This window comes from Macadamia integrifolia, chromosome 9, assembly GCF_013358625.1.
Source record: "Macadamia integrifolia cultivar HAES 741 chromosome 9, SCU_Mint_v3, whole genome shotgun sequence".
Classification (NCBI taxonomy): domain Eukaryota; kingdom Viridiplantae; phylum Streptophyta; class Magnoliopsida; order Proteales; family Proteaceae; genus Macadamia; species Macadamia integrifolia.
Genome location: NC_056565.1, coordinates 14,665,969 through 14,667,906, shown reverse-complemented (window position 1 = coordinate 14,667,906; position 1,938 = coordinate 14,665,969). Strand labels below are relative to the sequence as shown.

The 1,938-nt window shown below is 38.0% G+C and overlaps 1 protein-coding gene across 1 annotated transcript; it reads right to left on the bottom strand.

Annotated features, from left to right (window-relative positions):
• Positions 1-493: 493 nt before the first annotated feature.
• Positions 494-1,685, bottom strand: LOC122089889 (transcription repressor OFP13-like). The gene has a single exon (XM_042659635.1). The coding sequence runs from the start codon at positions 1,536-1,538 to the stop codon at positions 846-848; it is 693 nt and encodes a 230-aa protein (XP_042515569.1). The 5' UTR covers positions 1,539-1,685; the 3' UTR covers positions 494-845.
• Between the last annotated feature and the right edge of the window lie 253 nt (positions 1,686-1,938).

The window sequence follows — 1,938 nt, the reverse complement described above, 5'->3', positions numbered from 1 at the left end:
AACTTTAGCACCCTCTCCTTATTAGCTAACTTTTAAAGATAATATCAGGAGATTTTCAACCTAACAAAATGGACCAACCAGGCTAGGGTCTTTGCAGTTGCCTTTCAAGATCAAGCTCTGAATGAAAGACCCCTTAACTTTATCTATATTTGTAAGTTTCATATATTTGTAAGTTTCAAAAAGGAGCTTGCTTTGAATGCACCAAAGGTTGGTTGTACCATACACAAACATCATTACCAAATTTTTTTTTTCCAACTACTCGGCCTAGGAACTCTATAATAAGAAAAAGAGTTAGTATTCCATCCTTGTACTCTTTATGCTTATTAAATTTTTTTTTTTTTCTGCCATAGCTGGAATGTTTTGTTTTACTTAGTAAGGGAAAGAGATAGTGACTTAAGAGAGGGAGAGATTCACCACCATAAGGTCCAGAATTGACCCTACCAAGTGATCCATGACTGTCTTATCTATTACTATTTTCAAACATTCAAATTTATGTTAAAAATGACCATTTATCATTCTATAAACCCAATTGAGTTACAATGTTACATATACATATCACCCCATAATCCTAATCTACCTTGCATATATCATATAAAATTTACCCTAATAAGCTGAAACCCACAAGTCACAAATGACTATAAACTACTTATCATCAACTAAAGTAACAGTAATGGCCATTCAATTGTTGCAGAGTTGAAGAAAAAAATCAACCATCATATCTCATTTTCATCTTAAATGACAACCCTTTTTTTTTTCTCACAAGAGTCAGGTGAGAGAGAGAGAGAGAGAGATTTGACTACCTTCCTAAATAATATACACAAAAAATGATTCAGAGATAATCTAAATCAAATCTCTGAAATTGAAGGAGGAGGATCTTTATCTTCCTCCTCAATCTCACCAATTTTTAATGAAGATGAAGAAGGATAAGAAGGTCTAGAAGAAGAAGAAGAAGAAGAAGAACCATCATCAGTTTCAGCTAACCCAACAAGCAAATCAACAAAAGCTCCAACAATAAAACCATGAGTCTTCTTACCATTCACCCTCAAATACCAACAAAGCAACTCTTCCAAACACTCCCAATCTTTCAACCCATGAGCCTCCACCATCTCTTCCATTGATGTTCTGAAATCCACATATGGGTCTTTTGATTCCATGGCCAACACTAAGCTCTCTTTGAATGGAAACCCACCAGCCTTAGCTTCTTCTAATATCGAATTTGAATCTCCTGGCTCGAAAAATAGCCTTTCAGATCGTAACCCACGAATCATTGTCTCTACAGATCCCCCTCCTGAGACAACCTCTGAAACTGTTGAGAAGCTAGCTGACTCGGACGAGTTAGTGAACCATGAGGATTCTGGCGTTGTGACCACATCGCCGGCATCTATGAAGACTGAGTTAACCGTCTTGAATATGTTGTCGTCGGCTCTGAAAGAGAAGGTCTTGGGCTGTTGCTTACAAGATGGCCATGGCCATGAAGAAGAAAGAGAAGGAGACTTTGTGTCTCTGCTGGTCTTGAAAAGAGAGGGCAAGAGCTTCATCGTTTTTGGCCCGTTAGGCTCTCTAACTCTGAGGCCTTATTGAGACGAATGGTGGTTTACTTTTCTTCCTTGGATTTGAGTTTTGTTGTGGCATTAATGGGGGTCAGAGTCGCTGCAGGACAGGATTTTAGAGAGAGAAGGGGATGGTGGGGTCTCTTGTTTGTGTAATTTAAATTGCAGGATTCTAGAATTCAATTTTATTTAATAGCCCATTTGAATAATTTAGTACTAATTCTTACTGTTACTTTTAAAACCATTTTTTAAAATATTGCCTCTTGCTTAACCATTGTTTGAGGCATGGGGAGTCCACATCCTCTCCTGTGACCGGTGAGGTACAGTAAACATCGAATATCAAACGGTTGAAAACATCTGGGCACGCACCCTTAGGGGCTTCCAGCTA